This window comes from Epinephelus lanceolatus, chromosome 21, assembly GCF_041903045.1.
Source record: "Epinephelus lanceolatus isolate andai-2023 chromosome 21, ASM4190304v1, whole genome shotgun sequence".
Taxonomy (NCBI): Eukaryota; Metazoa; Chordata; class Actinopteri; order Perciformes; family Serranidae; genus Epinephelus; species Epinephelus lanceolatus.
Window position 1 is genome coordinate 35,003,957 of NC_135754.1, and position 17,451 is coordinate 35,021,407.

Genomic DNA, 17,451 nt, shown 5'->3' on the forward strand with positions numbered 1-17,451 from the left:
TTTGGTCTCATTCATGAAATGACAGGAAATAATAATTAATTGTTATAATAGTCTTTATTTATAATGCACTTTTCAAAGTAGAGTTACAAAGTGTTTTGCATGTCAATAATTAAATCAGACGAGACATGAAAACAACAACTTTTAAAAGAACTGATAAGAGACTGAGGAAATAACAGACAGCCGGTGACCACCATATATGGAGGTGATAATTACTGTGGTCGTGTGTGTGGGTCTCATATGAAGTAAAAACGAATACAATAAAGCCTCCACAAAAATAACATTTAAAGTCCTGTGTGTGATTTATCCTGGCTTCAAATGAGTAGATAAAATCTCTGCCGGTCACTAAGCTAATTTATATAATGTAAAATGCCATAGGCTTGTGCAAATAATGTTAGCGTGTTGTATGTGTTTGGAAAACATGTTTAGTATAAGACAGTTGTTTCTCAGTGAACCCTGTGAGCTGTAATGGAGCCAAAATTTGTAACATTACCTTTGTTAAATGTTGCTGTTGTTCCTGGCTTCATATGAGCAGAGAAAAAAAGTCTATACAATATAAAATGCCATAGGCTTGTGCTAATAATGTTAGCATGTTGTATTTGTGGGAAAAATGTGTCCAGATAAAGACAAGTGTTTGTCTGTGAATGCTGCGAGTTATAGTGAAGCTGATTTGTGTATTTGTATTTTTAAAAAATTATTTTAAACTGTGTTTAATGTGTGTTTAATGTGTTTTGAATCAACTAAACTTTACAGCACTTGACAGAAACTCCGCTGCCAGCTCGTGTTTTGGAGGTGTAACTACAAAGTGACACAGACACACCACAACACAAGTATAAATGCCTCTACATAGAGCTGACGCACAACTATAAATCCCGCTTTAGGGCTGCTTTTCTTAATTTTTAGATGTACTTGGTTCTCACCGGACAGGCGCACCTCAAACATATGATGATCTCATAGAATACGATGTGTTGCTGTAAACGACCCAACAGGATATAAAGGAGTTAAAAAGAGCTCAACCCTAAACATCTACAGCAGGAACATGACACATATACATTAATGCAGCAGGAATATTCATCCAAAAATACATTTTACTGCAACATACAAACATCTACTTCAAGTACTTTAAGAACATTTAGCTGATGCATCCTTTTACTTAAGCAAGGTTTTGAATGGGGGACTTTATCTTGTGTGTTTCTTGTAGTATTTTCAGTGCGGTATTAGTACTTTTATTTTTGGTCAGAGGTTTAAAGTTTTGTTGACCCGTCTGCCCATATCAGGTTCCACTCTCTGTGGACTTAATGTTTTTATAGCAGTGTCTGATTTCTTCCTCTTTACTACTGAACAGCACTAATCACTGCCAGTAGAGGGCACTGTCACTTCAATGCAAACAGATGTTTTGCTGAAAGGACAGATTGTTTTTTTCTCCGCATCATTGTTGTTGTTTTATAACTTATTTATTTGGAAGTGTATGGAGCTAAAACAGTCTCAAAATGAATAAATGCACACAGAAATTCATAAATGCACAAAAAAGGATTCACAAATATATTTGGGGATTTATACATACATATATACATATATATATATATATGTATAGATATATGACTCAAAACACAAACGCATTTTCAATGAACACAAAAATATGTTTCATTCCATATATAAGTAAAAGAAAATCCATATAAAAAAACAAGATTTATAAACATATTCGTAATGCACACACAAATATGTCTTGTTTTAAATTTGTGCCATTTAAATTCACAAAAGTACGCATGTAAAAGTATTTGCAATTTTCATCAAATACATATTTGGAGGTTGTTACATTGATATATGAACTGTTGAACATGCATTTACAAAGTGCCTTTAATTTAAGTTATTAGGCTAAGGTGTTGAAGAGACGAAGAGATAAGACGGAGCCCTCTCCTCTCCTCTTATATGTTTTACTCACAAGTGTGTGAATTGATTTGGACATGAAGCATCCATAGCGCCAAATAACAAAACAGTAGTTTCTAAAGAGCTAAGATGAAAAAGAATATATATATAATAATAAACAATCAGCAGCGGCAGTCATATTTCAGCAGCGGCGGTTGCATATAGGGGAAACATTGCATCACTAGTTACTCCATTCCCTCAAAAAAATAAATAAATAAATAATAGCAATAAACAACACAGAAAAAAACTCTAGCAGGACAGCAGAGCGTCCCGACACTGTGTATCCCCGGACGGATGCTCAAGTGTGGGTGAGAGGAGTGGAGAGGACCGGCAACGGTAACATAACCTGGGCTTGTAACTATAATCTAATTACTATTACTAATTAATTTCTCCTATTTTTGAGTGTTGCATTACTCTGTTACTAAGCCTCCACTTGGAAAATTAAACGGCCCTAAAACTGCACCTTACTCCCACCTGGAGTCGCATGCTTTAATGACGTATTATAACACCCCTTGTAGGGAGGCACTTATGTGATTGGCTGTAAAGGAGTGAGACATCTGATTGGCTGCAGACAATCCCCTCTTAGAAAAAATGCATTGTGAATTGAGTCACGTCAGGGGAGTCTCAAAACTCGCACACACACATGCAGGGAAGTTTACAAATTTCAGCGTTTCAGCTTGACGTGTATAAACTGTTGGCGAGTTTAATTTATCACAAAGAGCAACAGATTTTATAGAGTCTTCGTATGTTTTGTGTTTAAAAACCTCAGTTTATCAGCACTGTCAGATAGATGTAGCAAAGCAGACTCACACACACCATCATCTGTGGATTAAAACATCACAGCAGCAGCAGCAGGAGGAGGAGGAGGAAGAGGAGGATTACAGGCCGGACTGAAAGTGAATTAAACCAGCTCTTATATAAAGAGATTAACTGCAGATTCCAGCCAGCTCACCAAACACACATATGCACGCGTTTGTACATTAGTTTCCATACTGTATACAGTACAGGCCAAAAGTTTGGACACACCTTCTCATTCAATGCGTTTTCTTTATTTTCATGACTATTTACATTGTAGATTCTCACTGAAGGCATCAAAACTATGAATGAACACATGTGGAGTTATGTACTTAACAAAAAAAGGTGAACTAACTGAAAACATGTTTTATATTCTAGTTTCTTCAAAATAGCCACCCTTTGCTCTGATTACTGCTTTGCACACTCTTGGCATTCTCTCCATGAGCTTCAAGAGGTAGTCACCTGAAATGGTTTTCCAACAGTCTTGAAGGAGTTCCCAGAGGTGTTTAGCACTTGTTGGCCCCTTTGCCTTCACTCTGCGGTCCAGCTCACCCCAAACCATCTGGATTGGGTTCAGGTCCGGTGACTGTGGAGGCCAGGTCATCTGCCGCAGCACTCCATCACTCTCCTTCTTGGTCAAATAGCCCTTACACAGCCTGGAGGTGTGTTTGGGGTCATTGTCCTGTTGAAAAATAAATGATCGTCCAACTAAACGCAAACCGGATGGGATGGCATGTCGCTGCAGGATGCTGTGGTAGCCATGCTGGTTCAGTGTGCCTTCAATTTTGAATAAATCCCCAACAGTGTCACCAGCAAAACACCCCCACACCATCACACCTCCTCCTCCGTGCTTCACAGTGGGAACCAGGCATGTGGAATCCATCCGTTCACCTTTTCTGCGTCTCACAAAGACACGGCGGTTGGAACCAAAGATCTCAAATTTGGACTCATCAGACCAAAGCACAGATTTCCACTGGTCTAATGTCCATTCCTTGTGTTTCTTGGCCCAAACAAATCTCTTCTGCTTGTTGCCTCTCCTTAGCAGTGGTTTCCTAGCAGCTATTTGACCATGAAGGCCTGATTGGCGCAGTCTCCTCTTAACAGTTGTTCTAGAGATGGGTCTGCTGCTAGAACTCTGTGTGGCATTCATCTGGTCTCTGATCTGAGCTGCTGTTAACTTGCGATTTCTGAGGCTGGTGACTCGGATGAACTTATCCTCAGAAGCAGAGGTGACTCTTGGTCTTCCTTTCCTGGGTCGGTCCTCATGTGTGCCAGTTTCGTTGTAGCGCTTGATGGTTTTTGCGACTCCACTTGGGGACACATTTAAAGTTTTTGCAATTTTCCGGACTGACTGACCTTCATTTCTTAAAGTAATGATGGCCACTCGTTTTTCTTTAGTTAGCTGATTGGTTCTTGCCATAATATGAATTTTAACAGTTGTCCAATAGGGCTGTCGGCTGTGTATTAACCTGACTTCTGCACAACACAACTGATGGTCCCAACCCCATTGATAAAGCAAGAAATTCCACTAATTAACCCTGATAAGGCACACCTGTGAAGTGGAAACCATTTCAGGTGACTACCTCTTGAAGCTCATGGAGAGAATGCCAAGAGTGTGCAAAGCAGTAATCAGAGCAAAGGGTGGCTATTTTGAAGAAACTAGAATATAAAACATGTTTTCAGTTAGTTCACCTTTTTTTGTTAAGTACATAACTCCACATGTGTTCATTCATAGTTTTGATGCCTTCAGTGAGAATCTACAATGTAAATAGTCATGAAAATAAAGAAAACGCATTGAATGAGAAGGTGTGTCCAAACTTTTGGCCTGTACTGTATATTTATTTTAGCCTGTCGATATTAGATTGTTCAGCATCTTATTTTGTTTTATTATATATATTTATTCTGTATATATTGTATTTTATTCCTGTATTTCAACAGTTTCACTGTTTTGTTTTATGTCTCTGATTGTCATTTTTACTTTTTACTGAGATCTATAAATTTCATATCCAACAGTTGCTTCTCTGTAACTGTGAAAATAAATAAATAGAAGAACTTGAAACCATCTACACTTATCATTAACATAACACACTGACCTAAAGTTCCAGGGCTGTGTTAATTTTTCCAGTTGTTTCTGATTTTTGTTGACAAAAATATTTTAGTCTCATTTCTGTTCTGTTTAAATTTTTACTTTTCAAGAAATGTATCTGTCATATGCACAACAGTTTCAGAGAGGCAGTGTTGGAAATTAAAATCCTAAGCGGGATTTATGCTTGTGTGGCAGACCCTACGCTGTAGCCTACGCTGTTGTGAGCATTTATACTAAAAAAAGGTTTAGTTGATTCAAAACACACATTAAACATGGCTTAATAGAGACAATTTCATACACAAGTACACAAATCAGCTTCACTATAACTCACAGCATTCACAGACAAACACTTGTCTTTATCTGGACACATTTTCCCCACAAATACAACATGCTAATGCTTTTAGCACAAGACTATGGCATTTTACATTGTATAATTAGCCTAGCAGCTAGCAGACTTTTCCTCCACTCATAAGAAGCCAGGGACAACAGCAGCATTTTTCAAAATTCGACTGCATTACAGCTCACAAGGTTCACCAGCAAAACAACCGTCTTATACTAAACATGTTTTCCAAACAAATACAACATGCTATCATTATTAGCAAAAGCCTATGGCATTTTACATTGTATAAATTAGCCTAGCAGCTAGCACAGACTTCCTCTGCTCACATTTCAGCCAGGATAAATCACACACAGTGTGTGGAGGCTTTATTGTCTTCTTTTTTTTATCTGTGAAATTAAAGTAAATAAAAGCTTTGTTTCCACTGAGGGAAATGGTTTCAGCTTACAGAAACAGACAGGAGGTCTGCGTTGCTGCGAGGTGCAGTTACATTTCTGGGGAGGTGCACGTCAGGCTACGACGTAGGCTCTAAGTCAATGCAGAGTTTATACCATATGTATGGTGCAGATTCAATGTAGAAGTATAGCTCCCTCCAACAATGCTCATGACAATCCTCAGGCTCACACTAACTCATTATTCTTACAGTCAAAGTTATTAGAATTTTCTGATCTTGTGGATTTTCAAATTGCACAAAAAGTGTTTAAAGCAAGAAATAACCTGCTACCAGGAAATATTAAAAACTGTTTAGTGACCGAGAGCGGGGTTATAATTTAAGGGGATTATCTAATTTCAAAACTCACAGTGTGCGTACAACCACAAAAAGTTTTTGTATTTCAATATATGGAGTGAAGTTATGTAGCAGTTCAAACTCAAGCAGTGTCCAAACATATTCCAATTTAAAATCTATTAAAATCATTTTTTTTCTGTAACTAACAATGTATTAATGTCAATAATTATATATTAATTTATGGGTATGTGGGTGTATGTATATATATATATATATATATACTTTGTATAGTAGTTCATTTGTTCACTTATTTAAATATAAAAAGACAGCAGGACAAGTTGATGAAGATATATATGTAAAATTAATATCTATATATATATTTTTATACTTGCAAGACACAGATAAGACAGATAGTTGGTAATTACTATAACATAACCACGGGTTATTTTTGGGTGACAAAGTTAAATGTAATAACAATGGTATATTCAGAAACATCTTGGATGAGGTTTATCTATATATGGAAGCTGTTTAATTTCATTCAGTGACTTCTGGAGAATGGGTTGTATTTAATAAGTTGATACTGATGAGTAAATGAAAGTAACTATACACTGACAATTGCTTTTCATTATTTGTAAATACTATTTTCTTTCTGTCTGTCTGCTTGTTTGTATGTTTTTCTTCTTTTTTTACATGTTTAAAATAAATATCAAATATCATTCACAACACCCAAATGACACTTATCATTAACAGCAGGTGTGTCCAAACTACAGCCTGAAATTCTAGAAATATAATGGAATATGGCCCACACTTGAAACTTGTGCATGACTGTATTGTACTTCTTAGTTTTAACACTCATCCAAATGCAGTGTGATGATTCTCTGAAGAATCAACATCAGCATCTCTCCCTCCCAGACTTCTTCCGGAGTTTGGAAAAGGAAACTTCCCCTCTGATGAAATGTCACACAGAAAGAATGATGAGTCTGTTCGGCTCAACATAGTATGTGAGCAAACACTTTCTCTGTTAACGCTGAACAAAAGCAGACTGAGAACCAAAATGACCGACAGCCATCTCTGTGATGTCCTTTGCATCTCAACCACAAGTTTATTCCTGACCTGCCAGCCATCCTCAAAGCGCAGCATCACTGCTCCCACTGAGTGCAATGCCGTTCCCATTTCAGGTGAGTTAAAAATATTTTACACAGTATTCATGTCTTAATAAGCAGGGGTGCACATAACTGGTAATACAAATAGCCTATCACTAATGCGTAACATCACTTCTGTCACTACTCCGCTTTTGCATACCTGAGAAGTGATGCTGACTTTCTTGTCTACGCATGATTCTTGTTAACACATGGAGTAAACATCACTGTGCACAGCGCACACACTGCGCAAAATCAGCTGATTGGAACTTTCCTTACGGTGAGGCAGATTCAATCGCTCCGTGGTCAAGTGACATTTGTCCGATCATTTGGCACAAATGGCATCAGATCAGCCACAGCAGCTGGATTGTCAGCGCCACGGCCGATTTAAATACCCAACACAGCTGATTCTCACTGGAGTAACTCACTAACAATTATGTGCACCCCAGATAATAAGCCCAATTCAGTCAATTAAAGTTGATAACATTTTCTAACAAACGTTAATTAGTGTGTTGATAAGCCCAATAACTTACATAACAAGCTTGAAATGTACCCATCCCATTTCCCCTTATTGTTCCTCCCCCTGTACAGGGCTGTGAAGGGCATCACCACCCTGACTAAGAACAAATTTGAGGCTGCTGTTATGAGAGTGAGCTGCAAACCCTTTTCCTGAATAAATAAATGGAAATCCATTAATGTAAAGCTGTGATGGAGGCTGTTTTTTTAAGCATATTCAACAATAAAGCATATTTGACCAACTTTTGATTGATTTTTCTAACTTAAATACACAAGAGGTGAGGCTATATACCTCACCTCTAGTAAGTGGCCCAGCCCTTCGTATATTTTTTCTGTATGTGGCCCAACAGTGGACTACTTTATCCCACTGGCAGAGCTCTGACCAGAATGACCAAACAGGGTTCATCAGCACACACGGTGGTGACACACAGCTGGTTGAAAATCAGCAAAGTTTCCCTTTGAGAGCCAAAAAGTCAATAAGTTATTTAGTGGGCATGGTTTTTGATTGACATTCTGGCAGGCAGTAACAAAAAAATGGTCACTGTAAATGATAAATGTCATTTAAATGTTTGGAATGATGAATGGTAGACTAATTAATCAAAACACTTAACCTGTTTTTCATTTTTCATTTCATATCCATTTTTAATTCTTCTATTTTAAGCATTATCATTTCATTTTTTCAGTTATTTTATATTTTACTCCCACCCTTAAGCCACCTTTCTTTAAATCATAAATGGAAATTTTGTGTTGTGAATAATTACTGTAACATGGAAGATGATGAAATGCAGCTCTGTTTTCATTTTATCATGACTGTTTTAATCAAATGTGCTTGAAATAAATCTTTTATTTATTCACATGCATTCACATCACCCTTTTATCAATTTTTGTTACTTCGACCCCTCATAGACAGTAATTGTGAAATGAATAAACAGGAATGTAGTAAATGTATATGTGTTACGTATGAGAGGTGATAAAAATAAAGACAGCAGACTGGACTTGACAAACTTTAAAGGAAATGTAGTCATCTCTCCGCCATCTTTTATCTTCTCATCAGTGGTTTCTCTCTGACAGGAAGCTGAGGCCAAACTAACAGATTATGTTTCCACTGCAGCCTCAGAGTGTGCTCTGACTGTTGTGAAACAGTGTGAAACTTTATTTTTTTTATCTAATCAGAAGTGTCTATGATGTGGATCATACATTTTCTTCAACAGTTAAAATTCCAGTTTCCCCTTTTTTTTTTTAGCTATCCAAGCAGAGCAGAATTTTGACACAAATGCAGAAGTTGTGCAATGGTTCCCAATTTGTCGGTCGCAGTCCAAAAGTGAGTCGCAGGTCCATTCTGAATGGACCGTAAGTGACACGCGAAGTTGGAAATAAACACACTTTATTTTGAGGTACAACAAATTTCCCAGTCATAGCTTTTATTTTTAAGTGCTGTTTCCTGCTCTACAGTGAGTGAATAACAGACAGCTACTTAATAGAGAAAGCAAACTCCAGATACAACGTCCAAGGTACCCTGGGTGTGTTGGTTGTTGACATTCTGGGACGCCATGTCAAGTGCCTGTTACATGTCTTTTTTTTTTTTTTTAAATTACACTTTTTACAGGAAATGTACAGTTTGCATACAGTCTCTTCCAAAGTAAATGCACTACATTGGTATGACACTGCCAATTGAAGTTTTATTCCTTCAACAACAAAAGCACATGGTTGGGTTTAGGAAAAAAGAATCTTACAGGAAGTGAACACCGGCCTCCTGGGTGGAAGGCGATGGTTGTTGGTTTGTTGGTGTTGACATCGGGTACTGGCAGGGAAGGGTCAAATAGTCGAAGTCGAAGTGCCTAAAAATGAAAAGCTAATTTGTATGTTTATTTCAAATGTTAAAAAATAACTTATTAAGATGGCTGACTCTGAATTAAGCTACAATGACGAACTAATTGTCACATAAATTTAGTGACACCCCCCCCACCCTCCCCCACCCTTTAATCTGTGGTTCATCAGTTCTGACAAGTTGCTTAACAGTTGGCTGATGATGAGATAAAAGAGGAAACATATTTGGCAGAGAACAGAGTGCGACAGACAAGAAGAGACAGACGGTCTACCCGGACATGGATCCCCTGCTGATGGTGTTGCTGCTGCTGTGGAGCTCAGGTAAGACTGTGTATTTATGATGTGTAAAAGGTGCAAAACCTGAGTGTTAAAATACTGGATTAAAGTCACAGTTCTGCATTTGAAACAAACAATCCACCCATTTTGTGTAACTGCATTCAAGTAGTTAAGTATTATAACTTGTAAAAAATTTATAGAGGTGTGATTTTGGAAGGTTATGTATTCTTAACATATCGATGCCCTCCTACATAACTATCTCATTAAACTAAATCAGGCCTTTTACCTGTTGTTTAAGTATCATTCAAAGTTGGTTCTAATATTGGTATTTTATTTGGTAACTTTGAATATTCTGAGTTATTTTATATTTTTGTTCTAATATTCCCCAGTTTGATGGGGTTTTTTTCTTACAAGCTGAATTGTGATGCTGTTCCCTGAGTTAGGCCAACTTCAACTTTATTATTTATCCCAAAACACATTTGGTTTGCTTGTCACCTTCAACACGCGTGTCACAAACGTACTCTGATGAACAATAAACAGCGACAGTCAATAGGCGAGGAAATAAAAGCAAGAAAATATACACTATATTTAAACACACACACACACACACACACACACGTACTTGTTTTCAGTACTTTGTGTGGCCCATGATATTTGAGTTCTTTGAGAGGGCCACCATGTCCACTGGAGCTATAAGGAAGCAGAAAACAAACCAGGTGGGAGTAGACAGTGCAAATCTCACTTCAGAAAGTTCAAAATAAGCTTCCCTCTGCTATAGTTGAAGGGACCGTCATTAATGTCCCCACAAAAGGGTGTTTCACTAAGGTTTGGTCCACACAAGGATACAAAGACAAGCTGCATACACACACACTCTTTAAATAGCACAGTTGTTTAGTGATGTCATCACACAGGATATCTCGGTGTTGAAGTTTGCTTTGTTACATTAACCCTTTAAGAACTGTACTACAAAGCTAGTTCGACATACACTTTAAAGAAATAACTGCTACTACTCTGTATTTGGCTCCTCCCACAGTTATGTTCAGAGGTATGAAAATATAACCCTAGTTTTAATAAACCATAGTTTTCCTTTCCAAACTGGTTTTAGCTTTGCAAGGCAGTGGTACACGCATGATTCCAGAGTGAGTTTATACAGTCATCTGTTTTTTTCTCTGAGATGAGCCTGAAAATGTTTGTTTAGTTCACAGCTCTGCTCCAATCAAAATGCTGCTTTACAGTTAGGTTTCTTTTCTGATTTTCTCCTCAGGACTTTGGGCTGAAGGAAAACGCAACTCAACAGGTAAACAGAAAACAAAGATAAATGAAGTGGATGGATGGGTCAACAAGGTGTCTGACTTTGACACCAGAGATGGTTTTTCACATCCTGTTTTCTGCTAATCATTAATGTTCATTTCTTTTCACCAAAGCACTTTTTTTTCTTTTTTTAAAAAAAAAAATCCAAACCACCATCTTTCTCTTTGCTTAACCAAGTAGTTTTGACCATTTATTCCTGTCACTGAAGTGGTGTCTGCAAGGGTTAGTTAAATGCTAAAGATGTGTCCTTTTAGAGATTTGTGGGAAATGATGTCACATCGTGAAAGAAAAACATAAATGCACTCTGCTGATAGCCGAACTGCTGAAGCAGAGATATATAGCTGTGTGTCATCTGCAAAGAAATAAACTGATTCCATTACAGACGGAGAAGAATGGATCCCAATACTAAACTTTGGAACAGACCTCAAGAAATACTTTTCTGCCATTTACTTTTCATCTAGTGCTGTTCTCAGGTTACATTTACATGTACAATACTTTGTTTTATGACCAAATACCTGGACTTTGTCATGAGTGCTAGGCAGTAAATGTGAGTATGCTAAAATGCTAAACTAAGACGGTGAACATTGTATTTTGTATATCTGCTACACATTAGCATGTTAGCATTGTCATCATGTCAGTATGGTACTATCACTGTGCTTAGTTACAGCCTCAAAGAGCTGCTAACATGGCTGTTAGTCTTACTTCTATGTTTAAAATTCTAATCTTTTGCAGAATGTATCCCACAATCCTCTGTTTTCCTCCAGGTGCTCACTGTGAAACCACAGCCAAGGCTGACATCGTGCTATTGGTGGACGGCTCCTGGAGCATTGGTCGCATAAAATTTAAACTCATCAGGTCTTTTCTTGCTAGACTAGTCAGCGTCTTCAATATTGGCCCAGACAGAGTCCAGATTGGTAATATTCTTACTTCTTCTTCTTCTGTTTATACTACCACTCTTTGCACTATGTTGTACAATTATTATTAGTTTTATTATCTCAAGATTTCACACCATAATGTAAAAATATTTAAATACAGGTACAGGTGCTGTATTCAAGATTTTAATTGAAGCAAATGAAAGAAGCGACAAAGTCTAAAGCATGAAAACTTGGTTGTTAAGTGATGAGTTGATCTATGAGCAGTATTTTTATGTTGTACAGTAGCTGGTCTACCTATGTTATACTTCATACCAGAATCAACTAGGGAAGAGTGGGGCACAACCTAAGGGTGCATTCAGCCCTAGAGTTGTCTCCTTTGGTCTGAATCAGGGACTCATGTTGTTCCAAAGTTGTATAATTGCCTAGAGTTGGTTCGTGTTCTCACGGCAGCATTTACAAGCGGACAAGATCAAATGCCTTGTGTGAGAAAGCTGCTCTTGATTGGTCAGAATTTCCATGTGGGAAAAATCCAGGAAGTAAAGCAAATGTTGAAGAAGAGTACACTTGCAAAATAAATGTGACACTTTCTAATGTCACAATGGAGGGACAACTACGCAGGTTGATTTTAGCGCTGCTCATCGTGGACTATATTGCTGTCATTGTTCATTTTAGTCAAACCATACAGTTTGAAAACGAGGTGCGGCTCCAACTAGAAAACAATTTTTTGATGCATTGGAGGTGCTGAATCAATCAATCAATCAATTTTATTTATAAAGCCCAATATCACAAATCACAATTTGCCTCACAGGGCTTTACAGCATACGACATGAATGTGCATATTAAGGCAGTACAGGAGGAGGTGCACATTAATAATCCTCCAGGACTGTAACATGCTCATGTTTAACCCAAACAATGTGCCATGTGACTGCAGTTGGTTCACATCCTGGGGCCTGTATCACGAAGCGAGATCAACCTTTCCTGGGTTACCCAGACCTATCCTGGGTTGACTAACCCTAACAATGGCAATCAGGATAATCGGTATCACGATGCTGGATATCAACTCGGTAACTCAACCCAGTGTTGCTTTATCAAGAGCCGTGAACGCGCACACAGCGGACAAATCACAATCATGAAAGAAGTGCAGTGTCACTGAGCGTCCTCACAGAGCGCCGTATGTGAGGGAAAAAAAAGTATTTCTCGTGAGGATCAGAGATTAATTCTACTAAAATATGAGGAGGAGAAAAGCAACATTACAGAAAAGGCCAACACCGTGGCAGCTGCAGGAGGAGGAAACATGCGTGGCAATGCATAACGGGATGAATAATGTTTAGTTTTAGTTTAGATTAGTTTATTTGCACATAATGTTAAAAACAGACAGTATAAAATTTACAAGATTAAAAAAAGAAAAGTACCGGAGAGGTTAGAAGCCACTAAAAGCTTATCAAAGAAATTCCCCCGTAAAAACATCAATGAAATTACATAATAGAGAAGGAAAAAAACGGGTCAGGAAAGAAGAAATAGAGGAGGAGAGAGGGAAAAATCAAGACAAAACAAGGTAGCAAATAAAATGATGTGCAGGTTAAATGACTCATCACTGGTTCAAGTAGCTACAGTACCTGTACCTGTACATCTGACACTGATCACACCCTTGAATCTCATGAAATCAATGCTGCGCAGATGAATTGCGTGTTTTACAATTATCGTCTAACATCATTGCGTCTGATAAATTGGTTTTCTTTGTCATAACGTTATATATGCTACAATAAAGCTTAAAGCTGACGCCACAATTAAATCATATCAACACCAAATTGATAGTCTGAATAAAATCATCCTGATATTGAGCTGTGTTAGAAATTAACAGCTGCGTAAAAATATACCTAGTGTCCCTCTTTAAAAAACAAAAAGGAAAATCCCTCAAACACCATGAAGTGTAGACATGATAGGCTACTTTCCACATTTCCAGCAGCAAAGCTGTCAATTAGGCCCATTATCTTTAACAGGGATCATTTCCTCCAACAAAACAAAATGTTGGCACTAATTAATGGTGCTATTAAGTGTCCGCAAATGATCAGTTTCTTTCTTATGAAGGGGTGGGATGAAAGTTCCACTTCTTTCCACTCCTTTTTGAACAATCTTTTCATTGTCTGTTGTTGTTGCTTTCTTTTCTTTTTTAATGTTCAAAATAAACTTTCAAATCAAAATCAATCAAATGAATTAAACTTCCCGTCATGACTGGGCTGCATTTCTGTCAGCGGAGTCATTTTTTTCCGAACAGCTGATTGGCCAGTGGGTGGTGCTTTTTATAGGATCAGATTCAACCCTGAACTTACCCTGCTCCGGAGCAGGATAGCCGTTCAGAGTAAGTTACCATGGTGATCTACCCCGATAAGACCTGAACCGGCTTCGTGAGACCGAAAACCTAGGGTTAACCCTGAAGTTACCTCGCTAAGACATTAATCCTGCTTTGTGATACAGGCCCCAGGTCGGAACACCTTCTCAGCACAAACCAACCGCACCAGAGTTCGTTTGTAACCGGACCAAGACCACCTCTTCAGTAAGGTCTCAGTCTGGTTGTTTTTTCGAACTTGAGTTCCATTGAACCAAACCAAACAGGGCAGGTGTGAAAGAATCCTAACAGAACTGAGCCAGATATTACATCAGTTTCACTTCCTTTCTTTCTTTGTTTTGTTTTTATTTTTGTTCTTAAATTTTTTTTAAATCTTCCAAACAACACAGACACACACACACACACACACAAAAACACATAACATCAACAACAAAAATGATGAGGCAAAACAATAATCATAAATCAAATAAGGAAAAGACGGGATGATAACATGAGTGGTTGAGCTGGCTTTATATAAGAATTTAGTAATTTGTTCCATCTGTACATTTGTAAATTTGTACAGGCATTTGAGAGTTCATGATACATGTATGTATGTGTGTGAGTGTTGGGGGTAATGATGATGATGACAAGACAACAACAATAACAAATAAACATCATATTTATAAAACTATTGTTGCATATTTTGATTACTGACATTATCATTAGATGCCACAGTGTTCATCTTTCCTTAATTACTGCATTTTTCTGTCTGAACTTTGTTTCATTCACAGTATTGTAATTTTGTAAAGAATGCCTACTGTTATTATTGTTTTTGTCATCATCATTTTAAAAGAAGGGCTGGGTCAGCCTTTTTCACATTGCTGTGTGTTTTCTGCAGGTCTGGTTCAGTACAGTGGAGACCCAAAGACTGAGTGGCACCTGAACGCCCACCAGTCCAAATATTCCCTGCTGATGAACACATACAATCTGCCATACAAAGGAGGAAACACTATGACAGGTGATGTAACAGGATGTTGTCTAATCCATAGCAGCCTCACACTGTGAGGAACTGTGGGGTGGGACCAGAGGCTCCAGTTGGATATTAGCCCAAAATTGGAGTCAAATATATTTACTTGCTGTATTTGGGTCAATAAGTGAATGAGTATTTTGTACAATAAATAAATAAATATGTTAAGCATTTATTAGGCTATATAAATGCTTAACCAACTTTAAATGCTTATGTACTGTATATATATATATATATATATATATATATATATATGTATGAGACAATTACAGCGGTGACGATATACAGTACAACATCACGACCTCGAGTGCTTAAACAGCAGTGCTGAGTAAGAAAATGTTAACAAAAGTTGATGAAATAAATTATTTAAGTATGTTATGTAAAACAGTTCCCACAGTCTGTTGCCAGGCAATGCAGCACACATGCCAGGAACTCACAAGCTACTTTGTATTTACATTGATATGTAATAATAATATCCATCTTCTTGGTGTAACGCTATAGTGTCAGTTTGCGTCAGTGATGCGAGTGTGACAGTTGGTTAATTAACGGTTGTATTTATATTTATAACACCTGTGAGTGGAGTGATTTTACTGTTACATGTCCCAGTGATGTTGTACTCTATATCAGCACTCATGGAATGCCTCTCGTCCAATCAAATTACTCGGAAACTAACTGTTGTGTATGTATATTTATAGATATAGATATAGATATAGATATAGAGATATATATTAGTTATGTCAATTAATTAGATTAATATAAAACATTTAACGCATTAAAAAAAATTAATGCAGTTTTGTTTACTGCCTGTGGCGGCTTACCCATAACCTTTGATCACGTGAGCAGCCAAACTGCGTTATCATGGCTAAAGGACAGTCGCAAAGACCCCATAGCGCAAAGATGGATAAGGACGATAAGGACGGACTTTTGGGCAGAAAGTTTCACTTTAAGAAGTTGCCCGACAGCTTGTTGGACAAAACGAGGATAACTTGCACAATTTGCAAAGCCGAATTTAATTACCACAGAAGTAATTCGTCTCAGGTGTATCACCTTGGAGCAAAACACCCTGCTAAATCCACCTCTACGGGGCCTCGCCAATCCACACTGCAGGAGTGTGGCGTTCGTGGGCGAGTAACAAAACCTGTGAGTGAAAAATTAACCAATTCCTTGCTTACTTGGATAGCTAAAAACTGCCGGCCAATTAGCGTAGTCGAAGACGACGGACTTAGAGAAGTCATTCGCGCTGCATCGGGAGATACCTCTTATAATCTACCCTCGAGCGGAACCATCGTGTCGAGACTACACACTTTGTATGAGGACACTTTCCAGGCTGAGACCCATTGCACGCAAGTACCTGTCAACTCCTGCAACCACAATGCCTTGTGAGAGGTTGTTCTCACTCTCAGGCCACATCATTCAAAAAACGCGACCTTCTTTATCTTCTGATAATGTAAACAAACTGGTCTGCCTCAGTAACTGGCTGAGTGCAAAGAAGGTATGAGCCAAATTGTCTCTATGGAGTGAAAAATGTTCAACATTCTGGACTTTCAGCAGCATCTTTCAGTGTTCTTTTATATATTTGCATTGACTCTTGTGCACCTTTTTAAAATTCAACTGGCACATGAAGATGGAACACATTTTGTTATTAATAACATTTATATTATTGTGATAAGAATTTTAATGGCCTTGATGGTTCTGGTATTCAACCTGCACTTTAACCTTTAGGCCTGGGTTTGTTATTATTTCTGTCAGCAGATACAAGAAACATGCCTTTCAAGCTGAGTCACCATTGAAAAGTTGTACTTTACAGGAGAGAAACTGCGTTCAAAGTTTAAAGAAAGCTATTAAGATAGTCTTTGAATTTAAATATACATTCTTTGTGTTTATTTTGTATTAACTTCATGATTTTGCATAAATAAATATCTGTTACAAGCTTCAGACTTAAGTAGAAAAATGTGATGAAACGCAATCAATCTATTGATAAATTAATCGCGATTAATTACAGAAAATTGTGTGATTAATTAGTTAATTTTTTTAATCAATTGACAGTCCTAATGTGTGTGTGTGTGTGTGTGTGTGTGTGTGATTGTTTGCAACATATTTACCACATAGAGAAGTATATAGTGTATATTTGAGCAATGTGTGAATTAAATCTTCCCCCCACGACAGATATATACAGCTTTTTTATACAAAAAAAAAACAGTGTATTTGAAAATATTATTGACAAATCATCTTCAGAAAAGAGACTTCAGCTGAAGTTGTAAAAGAACATTTTCCTGTTTGTTATAA

The 17,451-nt window shown here is 37.5% G+C and overlaps 1 protein-coding gene across 1 annotated transcript in view; it reads left to right on the forward strand.

Moving 5' to 3' along the window:
• Window positions 1-9,607: 9,607 nt before the first annotated feature.
• Window positions 9,608-17,451, forward strand: part of LOC117247019 (scavenger receptor cysteine-rich type 1 protein M130-like) — a 36,634-nt gene continuing 28,790 nt past the window's right edge. Inside the window, exons 1-4 of the mRNA XM_078163483.1 lie at window positions 9,608-9,671; window positions 10,891-10,923; window positions 11,702-11,851; window positions 15,037-15,156. Of these exons, the coding sequence (XP_078019609.1) occupies window positions 9,629-9,671; window positions 10,891-10,923; window positions 11,702-11,851; window positions 15,037-15,156 (346 nt within the window). The 5' untranslated portion in view covers window positions 9,608-9,628. The remainder of the gene's footprint in view (window positions 9,672-10,890; window positions 10,924-11,701; window positions 11,852-15,036; window positions 15,157-17,451) is intronic.